The sequence below is a fragment of the Ischnura elegans genome, chromosome 1 (genome assembly GCF_921293095.1).
Source record: "Ischnura elegans chromosome 1, ioIscEleg1.1, whole genome shotgun sequence".
In the NCBI taxonomy this organism is placed as follows: Eukaryota; Metazoa; Arthropoda; class Insecta; order Odonata; family Coenagrionidae; genus Ischnura; species Ischnura elegans.
In genome coordinates this window covers 14,538,203-14,553,010 of record NC_060246.1, presented here as the reverse complement: position 1 = coordinate 14,553,010, position 14,808 = coordinate 14,538,203, and the positions used below count along the sequence as shown (strand labels likewise).

General features: G+C 40.5%; 2 protein-coding genes across 18 annotated transcripts in view; both read left to right on the top strand.

Moving 5' to 3' along the window:
• LOC124155914 (zinc finger protein 271-like) overlaps positions 1 to 5,522 on the top strand; it is a 42,484-nt gene extending 36,962 nt beyond the window's left edge. For 6 of the 11 annotated variants that reach the window (XM_046530216.1, XM_046530207.1, XM_046530153.1 and 3 more), the window contains one exon: positions 565 to 5,522. In XM_046530216.1, coding sequence (XP_046386172.1) covers positions 565 to 2,422 — 1,858 coding nt within the window. In that variant the 3' untranslated portion in view covers positions 2,423 to 5,522. The remainder of the gene's footprint in view (positions 1 to 564) is intronic. The other 5 variants (XM_046530200.1, XM_046530176.1, XM_046530185.1 and 2 more) reach the window with 5 other exon arrangements.
• A 386-nt stretch (positions 5,523 to 5,908) lies between these two features.
• Positions 5,909 to 14,808, top strand: part of LOC124155890 (myosin heavy chain, non-muscle) — a 143,178-nt gene continuing 134,278 nt past the window's right edge. For all 7 annotated transcript variants that reach the window (XM_046530102.1, XM_046530085.1, XM_046530094.1 and 4 more), the window contains exon 1: positions 5,909 to 6,488. In XM_046530102.1, the coding sequence (XP_046386058.1) occupies positions 6,132 to 6,488 (357 nt within the window). In that variant the 5' untranslated portion in view covers positions 5,909 to 6,131. The remainder of the gene's footprint in view (positions 6,489 to 14,808) is intronic.

Below are 14,808 nucleotides of genomic sequence, written 5' to 3'. Positions count from 1 at the left end.
CATTTTTCTTACAGGATGTAATGCAATTATGTATGTTACCTTATCATATTTTTTTCAAAAATGAAAGACTAAATGAATGAACCAATCCAGTTATCATAAAATTGGCCAGTGATGGGTGTTAGGCTTAGAAGTTGCATTGTCACATGATTGAATGTGCTATATTCACATTTTGTTGCATGATCATATGAAGTATCTAACTACATATTACTGTTATATTTTCGTAAATATGGTTTCATTGAATGACCCATGATCACATTCCTTGTCTATATGAGTGCTAATGAGTTACAATGAATTTTAATTTAGGAGATGTTGAAATATTTTGGGTAGGCTTGTATTTTTATTGTGTAGAGTCACACATACATTGCTTAGTTGTGTGTAGTAAGTTCTGTACACCAGTGGTATTATTATGCTGAATTCTGTTGCAACACGTATATGGGGTTGGATATGTCATTATTGGTGTTGGTTGCACGATAATTATTATTCTAACTGGTCCTGATTTGCTAGACGTAGGTGATCAATATAATGGTATTGCTTCTACATGATTCTTTTCTCCGTCTTTTCCAGGTTTCCTGGACAGGATATAAAAGGACATGTGACCGCGGAAGGTCTAGTTAAAGCTGGTGTCGTTGGTGACCAAGAATTGGCTAAAAATCTTGGAGTTGAAATGGTGCAAAACATGTACAAGGTGAATGTGGATGATATAAATCAGTTACTGGCATATCATGAGGTGTTTGGGAAACTTCAGAATGAAATGGCACTGAGCGCAAATCCAGCCCTGGCATGCCAGACAAAACCAGCGGAAAGCACAGGCAATGCCACACCTACCACAACCACTGCCAGTGCTGCCGCTGCAGTGGTTGCCACTGGCACCCATGTATGTGACATATGTGGGAAGATATTCCCGTTCCGCTACCAGCTAATCGTCCACCGCAGGTACCACACTGAGAAAAAACCTTTTACTTGCCAAGTGTGTGGGAAGGCTTTTGCATGCAATGCTGAGTTGGCACGCCATGGCAAATGTCACCTGGGCGGTAGCCTTTATACCTGTGGAGTATGTTTTCATGTTTTTGCCAGTGCCAGTGGACTGGAGCGCCATTCCAAACGCCATGCCGGGGACAAGCCATATGTTTGCACTGTGTGTGGTAAGTCCTTTGCGCGAAAGGAGCACTTGGACAACCACACCCGATGCCACACTGGGGAGACGCCTTACCGTTGCCAATACTGCGCAAAGACCTTCACGCGCAAGGAGCACATGGTGAACCATGTGAGGAAGCACACCGGTGAGACTCCCCATCGTTGTGACATATGTAAGAAATCATTCACACGCAAAGAGCACTTCATGAATCATGTCATGTGGCATACAGGTGAGACTCCGCACGCTTGCCAGATGTGTGGGAAGAAGTACACGCGGAAGGAGCACCTGAACAACCACATGAGGAGCCACACCAACGACACGCCATTCCGCTGCGAGATCTGCGGGAAGTCCTTCACCCGGAAGGAGCACTTCACGAACCACATAATGTGGCACACGGGGGAGACGCCGCACCGCTGTGACTTCTGCTCCAAGACCTTCACGCGCAAGGAGCACCTGCTGAACCACGTTCGTCAACATACGGGTGAGTCCCCCCACCGCTGTGGCTACTGCGCCAAGTCCTTCACTCGCAAGGAGCATCTCATCAACCATGTACGCCAACACACAGGCGAGACGCCCTTCCGGTGCCAGTACTGCCCCAAGGCGTTCACCCGCAAGGACCACCTGGTGAACCACGTGCGCCAACACACCGGGGAGTCCCCGCACAAGTGCCAGTACTGCACCAAGACCTTCACGCGCAAGGAGCACCTGACCAACCACGTGCGCCAACACACGGGTGAGTCCCCCCATCGCTGCCACTACTGCTCCAAGACTTTCACACGCAAGGAACACCTTGTGAATCACGTTCGCATCCACACAGGGGAGTCTCCACATCGCTGCGAGTACTGCAACAAGACGTTCACGCGCAAGGAGCACCTGACCAACCACATGCGCCAGCACACGGGCGAGACTCCGCACTGCTGCAACGTCTGCTCCAAGCCGTTTACGCGCAAGGAGCACCTGATCAACCACATGCGCTGCCACTCGGGGGAGCGGCCGTTCAGCTGCGGGGAGTGCGGCAAGTCCTTCCCGCTCAAGGGCAACTTGCTGTTCCACCAGCGGTCGCACTCTCGGGAGCGACCCTACAACTGTGACGTCTGCGGCAAGGACTTTATGTGCAAGGGGCACCTCGTGAGTCACAAACGCAGCCACTCAGGTGACCGCCCCTATAGCTGTGGGGATTGTGGGAAGTCCTTTGTTGAGAAGGGCAACATGCTGCGCCATATGCGCAAGCACACAGAGAACAATATTTCTATTCCTGCTGCAAATGGCGTGCTGGCCACTTATTAATTTGTGGGGGTTGTCTCTGGAGTGTGATCTTTTCCTTTTTAAATTCTCTCTAAATGTGAGCAAACGGATACTATTTTCCCCTCATTCCCCCCATCCACTGAGGAGTTTTTAAATGAGCCCTTATGGTTTGCCAGTGTTGTATCAACATTGAGACTAGTAGATTCAGATCCTTTGGAGCTCTCCTAGTGGCTGTGTACACCAAACACTTGAGCTAATTACACTTGTGGGGTTGTGCTTTTGAATGCAAAGGACCACCTTGAGGTGAAAGTTGCATTAACGTAAAATGCAGAATGTGTAGATGTCACATTGCTATATTCCATGTTCGTGTATAAATTCAAGATTGTGCTTTTCATGATGATTTGCTTAGTCTTTTCCGTGTGTATGTGGGGAAATTTATATAATCAGTTTTTGTAGTTGAAAAAAAAAATATATATATATATATCAGAGTGAAATGATTGTTCACACATATAAATATAAATCTTTAAATATATATATATACATTCAAAGTATATAGTTCTGCTTTTAACCATTAAAAAATGGTGCATAGTTATACACTTTACTTATGTTTATTGAAATGGATTTTTAAGCAGAAGGAAACTTTAGTGCATATTCAGTGTGGGAATTGATTGCAATTGCTTTATAATAATAGTAAGACTTATATTTTTTATATATTTGATAAATTTAAATAGTGAAAACAGATTCAAGTTGCCATCACGTATTCATTTCAAATGTAATTGTTGGATTTATTTAAAATGATAATAACATATATATAAATATATATATACATCTATATGCCTTTAACAATTTTGGATGGCAGAGAGAAATATAAATTTTATGAGGCCTACTAGTTTCTCCTGTTTGCTTAATTTGTTCATTTATTCATTGTGTGATCATTAGAGTAATGGAGACCTGAGTCCAGTCAAAGATGCAAATGTTTTTGTATTAAAGCTTATGACAGATTGGGAATTATGGTGGTATTCATTTTGTTTTATGTGATGCTAAATGCAGTGTTGTAAAATGGAACACCAATTTTTTCAGTCACATACAAAATATAGATAAGGAGCTCATTATAAAAACTAATGGTGCGCTTGCATTAATGAAAGTGATGGATCATGTGCCACTAAGTGTGGTGTCATGTGTCAGCAAGAAAGTAATTTGTTGATAATTGTAATAATGATGTGCTTAGTGCTGGGTGTGATATTTAAGTATGGTGTTTCTTTGTGAGTAGGCGTACATCATTGAAAATGAATATCCCAGCATAAAAATCTGCAATGCTGGAATTTTTTTGCGTCATTTTTCTGAAAGGAGCCATTACATACTAAGTACACACATGAGTTACTGGAACTGCTTTAAAAAGGAAATAAATTATCAGAGTGAAATGATTGTTATCTGCGATATGGAATTTTAAATAATTTCTTGACCACATATTTATTTATGTGTGAAATTCTTTAACTTTAAAATTCACTTCCATCCTGTCATGGATGACTTCATTTTTGTAAGGTCACTACAAACAATAATGAGTACAATTTTTATGGTGTAGCTTCTGTATACTTTGGATTACAGATCTGAAATTTCATATAACGCAAGTGTCATAAATGTGTGTGTGATTACAACATAATATTTTGGCTTTTAATATCCATCTTTAAGGAAACCAGTGCTGAATGTGATTTTGGGTGCTCTCTTGGGTATTAGATATTTTCTGCAGTGAAGCTTAAGGCGAGTTGCAACAAACACTTTTTTCACCAAAAAGAAATCAAGGAGTGCAGTTCAAGGTACTAGCCTGTTCTTTATTGAAGATTAAAAATGTGATATCTCTTCTTTCAATTAAAACTTTACTAGTTACCAACTGAAGTATAGGTAAAGTTGTGCTATGGTTTTTTACTTATGTTTTTTGTATCTTGTTGTTGCCTAGCCTTATTGATTTCTTTTCTGGTTGAACACCTGCAAACAAGTCTTTGAATGTAATTTAAATTTTTGATTGCCTTAAATGCAGCCTGTCGGTCATTGTTTTTCTCCTGATTGATGCTTGCCATGATTTTTTGATAATCATTTAAAATTTTCTGTAGCTGATAATCTTTATCATTGCAATTTAAAAAAATAAGGCTTGTGCCCTCAAAGTACTTGTCAATTGTTTGTCTTAAAATGTACATTTGCTTTCCGAGTCTTATTAAATCCATGACTAAGAAGAATTGTGCAGTTTAGTGTGTGACTTTATTAATGGAGTGGATGGCTTTTGTGATTTCCAGGTGAATGAATGTTTTTGTGCCTAATTCTGAAGGTTAAATGCCCACTAAGTGTTTTTCCAGCAAAATTGTGCATTTTTTAATATGACAAAGCCTTAGTAAATGCTATAGTAGATGAAATTTTCTACATATTATTTATTTAATGTTTGAAAAAATAGCCTGGCTGTAAATGTCAGCTTTGTTTTTATTGTATTTTTATGACAGCTTATGTTATCAAGTGTTTTTTAAACACCAAAGCTAAGAAAAAAATTATTTCTCCACTGAGTGCTTTTATAGTGCCATGTTTCTTGTTCACTCCTTTCAATGGACTTTTTTAATCAGCCTTGCTGGTGCCATAGGCCTTAACCAAGTGAACTCATGACTTGTATTTCTGTGAGGCTTGTTTTAAGGTGGTGGTTGTATTTTATCCAGTGGAGTGCTTCTTGGATGTAGCTATTTGAAGAGACAGTTTTTTTTATAGTGGCATATTGTTTCAGCAGAATTTGATGGAAACCATGTTATTTGTGAAAGTCAATGACATATATTGAAGTTGTAAAATAGAAAATAGCATAATAAATGCCAGGAAAACAGTGATATTAAGATTTGTTATACTCGTTTTGAGTTATTTCTAAGCCTTTATAATTTTTATTAGGCGTTGTACCTGGCACAAATATGTTGTATATGTACCATTTTCTGGTGAGCCATGTGGCAAATACAAATTTTGAATTCCTGTACATGTGAACATTGTCTATGCAGAAAGTTGTAGGTTATTAACTGTGTAGTGTATCAGCTAAATGAATACAGTATTGTGAAAAAATGATTTATTTGTAGTTGAAATCTTTTATTGGAGTAAAAAAATGAAATATGTGATTCATTTATTTTTTGTGAAAATTTCATTTTCCCACAAATTCCTGTCACCAAAAGCCTGGGGTAGCATGAATACAAGTTGTTGGGAATGAATAAATGAATGCAATTTTCATTCCTAATCAGTTGTAAGGATTTTATGGGTAAAATATTTAATTAAGCAATTAAATGAAGTGGGGTGATTTAATTCAGGGATTCTTGTGAGTTTTTCATGGAAATTCGCTAATTTAAATTAGGAAAGTAATTACGACTAAAATTACAGAAATATATCACAATATCACTCGGTTAGCGAACCTAGCAGTGGAATTTGTGGTATTTTTTAGCGCCGAGATACGCCCAACCCCAACGGCTGAAGTCTAAGGTCACGTGACCGACTGAGGCGGGCGTCGGCCGGTGGAGCTCCGCTCATTCGGCGTTCATCTCACAGTTCAACTGTCAGTGAAGTCGGTCGGTTGTCGTCCATTGCGAAGCACTGGGTGCTTATATCTAGTGCAATAGACATAACCATCTCGATAAGACTTAGTTGTTTGGTTTCGACGAGTATAATTGAGAAAAAGTGGACAAGAAGATTGTGGGAGACCATAGTGTTACTTTTGTGACGGGGAAAACATCACTTATTCAACATGGCGGATAGTGAAACGAAAGTTGACCGGTCCGATCCAGACTTGAAATATCTCTCTGTCGATAGAAATGTATTTAATGATCCAGCTACACAAGCAGAATGGACTCAAAAAAGACTTGTGTGGGTTCCGCATGAAGCACATGGATTTGTCTCAGCAAGCATTAAAGGCGAACGTGGGGACGAAGTTGATGTGGAAATTGTGGAAACCGGTAAACGTCAACTAGTTGCTAAGGATGATATTCAAAAAATGAATCCGCCTAAATTTGACAAAGTGGAGGATATGGCAGAGCTCACCTGCTTAAATGAGGCATCTGTGCTGCACAACCTTAAGGATCGGTACTACTCCGGCTTGATATATGTAAGTAGCCCATGTGCTTCACCATTTGAGAGACCTGTGTTTTGGGTGTAATGTTGCACTGATCTTGCACCCTTATCATTCTTGTAAGAGACATTTCGTGGAGGTATTTATTGCGTACCTACAGTGGAAAGGATGAGTGATCTAGCTGTACTACTGAAACGGCTACGTCAATTATGTTGTATTCGAATCTCCTTTCTCCATGTTGTTCATTATATCAAGAGATCATTTCTTTGGAATTATATTCACGATTGCGCGAAGTATAAAGTTTAAGTATCCTACCAAATCATTTTCAAAGCCATTGTGGTTAAGATGTTGTATTATATCGGCAAATTTCTTCGTATCGATGTTGAAAAATATTGTGCTCAGACCAACATTTCTTTAATATAAGCATCGTGCATCACGAAAGAATGTTACCCGAGGGCACACGAATGTAGTCGCAATATAAAGAGAGGTGAGGTTGGTATACAATTAATGGGCTCGAAAAAATTTTGTCGACCGATGTCTTGTATGAAGATGAATGTTCTCAAGGGAGTTGCCACATTTTTCTTGACTGTATTGTTGGTGAAAACCACGCCCTCAAATGATATTTCGATTAATCTGGATTTAAAAAAACTACATGGTTTGGGGTGATGTAGTATATGATTCTGTAGTCTGTAACTTAAGGGAATGCAGCTATCATGTTTGGTATTAACGTCTCAACTTATGTATTTCTCCAACAAGATAATGGCTTTGGTCATCCTTTTGTCTAGCGCGGGAATAACTCAAGGTCGCGATTCTGGCACCTTACGTGGTACCTGAGTGTCATTGTTAAAGCATTCCCCGTAAGATTTTACAGGTTTGGTTGAAGATTTATCCATAATTTCATGGCACTTAATTAGTTAGCGTTTTAATGTAAGGTGGTGTAGTTACCTCGGGGGATTGGCCCTTAGATTTTTCAGTATTTCATGGCGTGACTACTATTCTAAATATTTTTTGCTTCTCCCGAGTGTCATCGGCGTAGAAGAAAATGAAAAACAGTTGATTATCGTAATGTATTACTTTAAGTATTTTTTCTCCCGCCGTAAGTAAATGATTCGTGTTGAGCTCGGTCATGAGTGTGATTCCATGTCGATATTCCATGTGCACGGGTTACTTACCCTTGCCAGTTTTACTACGGATATTTTAAAATGTATCTTCCATTCTCTTACGTAAAGGATACAATAGTTGACGTGCAACTAAATAAAAATAATGAAATAACTTCTTCCAAATCTAACTAAATGTTTGGTGGCTCTGGTTGTATCTGGCAACTATGCTCAGCCAGCGAACTTGTATTGTGGATTTTCATTTTGGTAATGTAGAAATGATAGTATTTCATTTGTTGTTTAAACTAAATCCCTAAAGAGGGTTTCAGTAATAAATGGATGTTTCCCAATCCTCTCAAAGGGGCTGCATCGTTCAATTAGTCCTTTGTAAGTGATTTGTTCATATTTATTCAGATCTGTATTTCTCGCCGACGTTTGATGGATGTTGTCACCCTTAAGCATGTGAAGAATACTGTACATGAGAGCAGTGTTGAAGTGAAGGATTCCCCGAGTGGTATTCTATATAATTAAATTAGCATCCGAGGTGTTAATTAATGTTTTATCGGCAGGGCATAGATCATTGGTCAACACACTTTGTATTTTGTTGGATTTTTGGATCTCGCATGGAATGTGCTTTACAAAATGACATACATATATTGGTAACTGTGGCTACTGTATCATCGAAACCGAAGGTATTTTGTCAATGCTTGCTCAGTTATGTCAACTAATTATGTTTGCTGCTCTCGTTAACCCTGTAGAGTCATTCGCATCGTGATCTTCTTATCCCCGTAGAAATCGCAGGCGATATCATATTAATTTAATTTACCTTCACGCAAAATCTCCACCATTTCTTTAAATTTTTATTTTTTAACCTTGATCAACCGTACTTCCAAAATCCTGAAGTAGATCGTTATTCTCGTCTCTTATCCTTGGAGTGGAGCCTTCTCATTTAGCTTTGATACTGTCCTAGTTATCGTAATGTATAAGAGTATTCCGTTTCAATTGATTGCCCATCGTTCGGCGTTGAAAAATGAAAGCGGTGTACAATTTCCTCACGTTGAACTTTGGCAGATAGCTCCACAGATTCAAATTGACTAGAGCGTCGTTTCATATTCACCCTTCTCTTTGCTTTTATGTTTTCTCTAAGTAAGTGAATCTGTCATTGTATTTAAGTTGAAGGAAAGTGAAACTTTGCCATTCATCCTAACGTGTTTTTTTTTTCAATGCCGTCCGCTTAAGTATTTCGAATTGTTCTTCGATCTACGGTTTACTTCTATGGCGGCCCGTGGTTGCAGCCTCGGGAATGCATAGTTAGTTTTTAGGGATGGGAATGCCAGGTGCGTCCGCGGGAACCACCTTTTCCCACAGCCAGTCTTCCCCCGGCTCGAGAGACCCATGCTCCCCTCGCTCTTTGAGAGGCCCTCGTTGAAATATCCAGTTCGTCCTCTCTTCTTCCCTCGACTCCCTTCGCTGACGATCTTCCTCCTCTTCCTCCCGAATCCGCTGTTTTCCGGGTATCGAGCGTCGGTATCCTCTTGTTCTCTCTCGCCCTTAGTTGAAATAGCCTTAAATGGTTGAAGGGATGATGAACGCTAAATATTTAATGTTGTTGCTAGGGAACAGTGTTCAAGTCTGCAATGAGAAAGGTTCAGTGTGCCTATGCCAACGGTATTATCGCCGCCGTTGATATTTTCATTGGTTTTATGCTCTATGTCTTACGCTGTATTCGGTCAATCGATGACAATTCGGTGGCTTTATTTATTTTCCACTTCCCCCTAAACAGCTCTTAGAGGGCTTTACAACGGAGGATTAACATAAGAATCCATGCCCTGGTTAGGGACCACCTACCCAGGCGCGATTCGAACCCATGACCTACTGTTTGGCCGGCGAGGACTTACACCCACCGCCACTGACGCCGGCAAAATTATGAGATAACTTTAGTTTTGTGTAGCATCGACTGGTTGCTCTTCATTTGTTTACGTTGTCTTTTGTACAGGCGGGAGAGTTGACAAACAAAGTCGCGGAAATTTTACTGCAGTGATTTTGAAAGACTCTCATTGCAACCAAATATATCTACGTAACTTCTCGTCTCATTTTCTTTCAAATTATCATCCCTCGATTAATTGTATTAGCATCTCCTTTTCTTACCATAATTATCGCAGGAGCATGAAATATGTCGTCAATATCTACTGATCGGGAGAACTTCATCACTTCGTAAGTTCCCTTTATTGTAGGGTACATTATGACAGTTATATTTTTCTTGAGTGTTTCCATTCAATTCATGCCCATGTACATGCAGATATGGTCAGGATTGAATCCCTAGCAGGTTTTCAATCTTGAGCATTCCGAGGGCAGATGACCTTCGCGCTTGGTACACACCTGTAGATTCTATCCTCTGAATTTTAAAGAGAAATGGGCTGCTGCACACGTTTTTTCTTGCATCTTTAGTGGATTTAGTGTGTCATTCAAATATTTGATTAGTATTAATTGTGTGCACGGTTTGGGAATACAGATTTTAATTCAGCCTCTCGACAGCATTCCTTAAACTTATTCATCTCTAATGATCCAGTTGCGGATATGCATTCTATTGCTTCAAATATTGTGCCGTTACTGTTCCTAAAATCCATCTTTTTTGTGATGTTCTTTTCCATCGCTCCAGGTCAAGAAAATAATCGGCTTAAATCAATAAAATAAATAAATTGATGGAACACGTTTCAGAAATAAACCAAGTAGCATTTTTTTCAGTACAAATTGAGAGAGATTTGGCATGCATGATGTAACCCAAATGATGAGTCATTGTGTGAACGGATTTGTACGATCTGTAATATTCGCTCTTTTTTTAGTATATTAACGACTTTTTATCAATGGTGTTATCATTTATGCTATGGGTTCATGCTGTTACTCGTACGCATAGTGGAATGACTTTAGTATAATCTTTATGTCAGCTTGAAATAACATGTTTATCTCGTAATATGACAGGAATGACTATACCAGTCGGTTTAATAATCCGTGGAGGCCTGCTTGTTTTTAATAATTTGCTGTTTCTCCGCCCACTATGCCCATACCGGGATTATCTCACCGTCTTTGGTCGCTTGTGAGGGATTTTGAGAGAGTGTCCGCGGGTGCCTGACCTCAGTCTTTCTCCTATCTTTTCCCCTCGAGGTCCGTCCCTTCCATGCGCAATCACTCCACCCCGCTCGCATTCTTCGCTTCCCTTATAAGGCCTTTGGAGGCGGCAGCAGCAACAGCAGCCCTGGGACCCTTGCTCCGCGGGAGGCGATTTCTAGCTCTCTGCTCTCTTCCGACATTCCCCCTTTTCTTCATCTTCCCTCTACTTGTGCCACGCGTTCCCCCGTGCCCGAAGGATTCCTTCCAACCTCCCCGCTCTTGAACTATACGTGCTCCCCCCCCCCTCCAACTCCTCTCTCTCTCTCGTCCGTGCATCTGCCATGTGGGTCACGGGGGAGGCGGGGGTGGGGAGACGTGATGAAGGTTGTGCCCGGCTAGTGCGTGCGTGGCTTTGTTGTCCCCTGGCGCTCTCTTCATTCCGCTTTTGGTGGCCATTTGAGCACAAGAACTAGGAGGGGGGTAAGGGGGGAGTTGTGTAACCGATGAATCCAGCCTCCCTGGCTCCGTGAGATTTCCATAAGCAGTCTTGAGCCCGTTGCTCATTTCTCCCTCTTCCCGCCCCTCCATGCTCACCGCGAGTGGCTCAGCATCCTTACCTCGTTTTTTTTTCCTTACGCATTCGGATAATCCGAAAATTTTTGCCACACCTCATTCTACTTGAGCCTTTGGCCCTTGTTCCATTTTTTCCTTCATGAGCGTCATCTTTTAAGTTAATTTATCTGCTGGTAAATTCGACTTCGATGGCAACTGTAGTGTGGGTCATCTAATAACGCGATCGACGACGAAATTAATTTCATGTGTGGTTTGCGATCGTTTTTGCTTGTATAGGTAGAACAAGAAAGCGAAAAAATGAGATCCATGTGTATAATCGACTTTGTTGGGGGGATTAAGAAAGAGGAGAAGTTTGTTAGTGTTTTCTCTTATCCAGTTAGGTATCACAAAGAAACGTATTTTTTGCCCCTATTACGATTATTGATTGATAATTTGTTGATGCTCAGCTGTGTAATACGCTAATGGAAAATCAAACACGTTTTAGTTTTTGCAGTATTTCTTCAGAACTATCTCTGTGATTTTAGTTAATCAAATGAATCCTCACAATAGCTTTAAGATTTTAAGCTCTAAAAACCTGGTTACTGGCGAGAGTTAATGGCCAAATGCGCGAACGCCGGGCTTAACATCAAAATGCACCTCCAAACCAAATTTGGGTGACCACCCCTATTTTGCGAATGCACGAGCATAAAATTTTTCTTATTTGATGTATCGTATGTTTCGTTCCGTTCTAATTCACCAAAATTGTTCCAGGATAATTAGACGCTCATTCGTACGGGTTGATGTCTTTTAACCAGGCCTTTTGTTGATCTAATTCATCAAATTTTCGCCTTAGTTCATAATCGCCGGTAACTGGTGAGTAGTCAATGTTGGAGCGGTTGTTATGAAATTTTGTCACGATTGTGTATCCATGCGATTGAATATTTCCCTTCATGTTAAATATTTGTTGTGGAGTTTCAATTATAGTTTAAAATCTATATCACCTTAAATGGACATTTGGTGCGCGAATGGGACATAATTTGGTCGACTTGCATTCCCTTCTTCTTTTCTCAATTTCTTCCTGCCAGGATTTGAACGGAAAATGGGTACTAATCAAATGATTTAATGCCCTTTAATCCGACCAAATCTTCGTGTCGCAGAAAATCACCTCTGTTATAACTCAATGACGTAAATTGTTTTTGCCAATCTTTCATATTGGTGTGTCATGTTGTGGCATGCGTATCTGAGATAGGTGGCTTTCACAGATGGTTGATTTCACTGCGTGTGCAATGTAAATGTTTACTCTCTGATTTCGCTCTATATAAGGAGTGAAAAATGGAGTTTAAAAATCCGAGATTAGCGTTTCATATCAGTGTTCACTATTAACCGCTTTCCGTGTCTCCCATTTACGCTCGATAATAGGCTGTGTTGTCCGCATTTCGTCTCCGTTAGGAGGGTAATTATGGCGTGGCTCTCGGCCCTACCCTTTATTACCTCTTTCCCTCTCCAACGGCGGTCCCTCTCATTTTTTTTTGCCCCGGCTGTTTTGCATATCTCTCCGTCGCTGGGATGAGTCACTCGCAGCCGCCGGTGCACCTGACCGCTCCCACCCCCCTGGTCCCGCACAGCCGTGCCCTTTGTACGCGCTCCAGGCGGAATCATTCCTCCTCTCCTCCCCTTCCGCCTGTTGCGAACGGTGCTAAGATCCCTCTACCGCACAAACCTCCCCTTTGTGGCGCGAGACTGATACGGCGGAAGGCTCTCACTTCTGCAGGGAGTTAGTTGATTTAAAACCCCCCAACCCCTCCTCCGATTCCCTCCGAATACTTCCATCCCTTGTGCAGGCGCCGAGGAACGGTTGGGGAAGGGTGGCTGTCGTTAGCTCTTTCTGCCTTTTTTTTTATTTTCGCCTTTATCAAATTCTTAATGCTCCGCTCCCCCACTTCCCCGCGGCTGTCATTGCCGCTGCGAGGAATACAAACCATTCTCTCTCTCAGGATTCCTTTACATTTTTACTTAGTGTCGGATGAGGAATCGGTGCTCTTCATAATGTATTCATGAACTAAAATCCCCGATCCTGTTGTCTCTTTCAATTTTTGAAATTGAAAATTCGTGGTTAATGCTGGAATATTAACGACCTGCGTTGATCCATGCTCTTAAAACGATATCGACCAAATTTTGATGTTTTCCAAGTGTTGTTTTTCTTTGTTCTAATGTTTATTTGTCCAAGATTGGTTGTTTAGACGTAATGATAGCCCTCTTTTGAGTTATAATTGTTTGCTATTACGTCTCTAAGTGGTTAATGACTATGAGTATGGGTTTTTGTCATAATTTATACTCACAGAGCATATTTTTACCGACCATGGTTTTCAAATTTAGCGTTTATATTCTTATTACGAAAATAAGTAACTTTTCTGTTTGACAAAAGCCAAGATTTCGTCTTTCTTCTCTTTCCAATCAATCATGCACCCTAGCGGTAAATTTGTAATTACCGGATAGCCCACTCTATTTTCCCAATGGCCCCGCAGATATCTCGTAAAACAAACCACCCTACTTATGATCGACCAGTTTTTGTAAGGGTACCATATTGTAGCAAGTCACTTACTTCAATCCGCGAAATGATAATCTCTGGTGATGTTGTCGTGCGTAAATATTTGTCTATTGGACATTTTTTTCACGCCACTTGTCATTTGGGCTCCATGCAATTAATATATGTCCACACTTTTCGACTGGTGGTGTAGATAAATTACGATAGTCCTTAACTCAGAGTTGTCGCTCGTGCGTAAATGACGCCGTCTCGGAACCTCGGTCTTGTAAACTAGTTACTTATCCTTCGCCAATTTATTACGCTACTGGTCTTAAATTAATTGCTCTTAGAATTACTCCCTCGAAACTCCCTACGCTCTTGGCTTACTCGCCTTTGTTGTGACTACTTGTCTCTTCTGGGGCATTTTCTTTGGCTCCGCCTGTTTTGTGAGTATATAGTTAACACTAGGATTTGATTGATTGTTTCTCATTGTTACGAAAAAGAGCGTCATCTGATAAATGTATCCCTAATTTGGCCAATTTCTCATTTTATGTTCATCATATTATTATTGTCGTTTAATTCCGTAGAAAACGTTTAAGTAGTGCGTCTTTTTATGTGTTTTGATTTCACTCGAGAGAACTTCTAAGTGCCAGTATTCGATCATGGTATTTATTAACGGTGAACTGTCATAAGGACATTCTGATATCTGATTTAGCGATAATTCCCTGCTGATAATCCGATAATCCTCTTTAGTTGGAGGAAGTCAAATATAATAAACCGAATAAACGAAAGAAGCGACTGATCAAGGTGGTGCTGCAAGGTATCTTATTGCAAGTTTGGAGTGACGAAAATACCCTTTTTTATTTTTAGTACGTTCTGAAAGATCATTTTCTATTGGGATCAGTGGTTTCATGGCATAACTCCTTTAACTCACCGTCTGGCAACGCCATCGGCTATTGAATTCCATAATAGTAGTTATGTAGATGGAAGTTTTTGCGATTAAAATCTTGTGCCTTTGGGCATATAGAATGTTGTAAAGGACTTAAATTAAGCAATCATGTCAGAATGGTACGGT